This window comes from Penaeus monodon, chromosome 24, assembly GCF_015228065.2.
Source record: "Penaeus monodon isolate SGIC_2016 chromosome 24, NSTDA_Pmon_1, whole genome shotgun sequence".
NCBI lineage: Eukaryota > Metazoa > Arthropoda > Malacostraca > Decapoda > Penaeidae > Penaeus > Penaeus monodon.
The window spans coordinates 13,988,643-13,989,865 of NC_051409.1; the positions used below are offsets into that span (position 1 = coordinate 13,988,643).

At 36.5% G+C, this 1,223-nt stretch overlaps 1 protein-coding gene across 1 annotated transcript in view; it reads right to left on the reverse strand.

Moving 5' to 3' along the window:
* Positions 1-236: 236 nt before the first annotated feature.
* The window catches only part of LOC119588605 (HEAT repeat-containing protein 1-like), a gene marked incomplete in the record, with an annotated part of 28,625 nt that continues 27,638 nt past the window's right edge, over positions 237-1,223 (reverse strand). Inside the window, 2 exon segments of the mRNA XM_037937247.1 lie at positions 237-482; positions 838-999. Of these exon segments, the coding sequence (XP_037793175.1) occupies positions 276-482; positions 838-999 (369 nt within the window).

Consider the following 1,223-nt stretch of genomic DNA (forward strand, 5'->3'; position numbering starts at 1 on the left):
AATGAGGAATGGGATACATGTAAAAGGAAAACCAATTTCTTGGAAGGAAAATCTTTTTTTTTACTTTGTTCAACTAAATTTGTGAACTGTCATGAGGTCAGCTGGGGTATCATTTCGCCATTCTTGATGTAGTTCAGATTTGAAAAAACTTGCAGACAATGCAGTGTATAAGTGAAAACAGGTTAACAGTCATGGATATCACAGGAGATTGCGGGAGTGGGTTGAAAAAGAAACACTTATTTTTGTACCAAATTTATTACCTACACAGAATTCAGTTACTCATTTAGATATGCTCTTAAATTGTCCCCCAGTATAGATTCCATCTTGGAAAACACATTCCTAGAAACTTCCTCTACATCATCATCTACATTCTCAAGAACCTCTGTGATGTAGGGCATAGTATCTGCTAGCAGAGGTTGGAGGTAGTCTTCACCAAGGCTGTCCACAAGACCTTCGAAAGTGGTGAGTGCTGCAAGAATTACCTGTGGGAAGAAATAAGGCTTTGTCTTAGAACATACTGTAAAATCTATACAATCTCAAAATTGTATGGTTGGTACAATGACAAACATTTATCTAATAAAAAATCAACTATGATTTGCAGCAGACAAGGCACCCTGTGAAAGTTTAGAGACACAGATGCTGGCTTTACCTTGCATAATAGATTAGTAACGAGTGTATTATAACTACCAAATTTTGGATTCCACCTTACTCTTCAGTCTAGATTTATTTTTGTGGGACAAAAATAGTGGAACGAGTTAATCCTACTTTCTGTTATAGTAAGTGACTGTAATATTAAATAACACTTAAGAGCAAGGGAGTTCTAAGCTGATGACTCACCGGGGTATCATCCTCATTTCTAACTCTCTTGAGAATCTCGCTGTTGAGTTCCTTCCATAATGAGTCGTCGGCAGTTGCTACGGTGAATTTAATTACACACGGCATCAAGTGGTTGCTCACACGGTCCTTGTAGGCCTCTTCTCCTCCATGTTTGTTCTCGAGCTGCAATGGAAGAGAACATTGGGTGTTTTTTAGAATATTATTTTCTTGAGTAATTAAAACTTTTCTTTACTGTCTAAGTTACTGACACTGTTAAAATAGCTCACAAAATAAATCCAACAACTTTTCTTCTAAGCCTCTTTACAAAACACAATTTATCCAATGAAAAACAAAAACAAACATTAATGCACACTTCAATCTTTTAACCCTTTGTTGACAAGACAGTG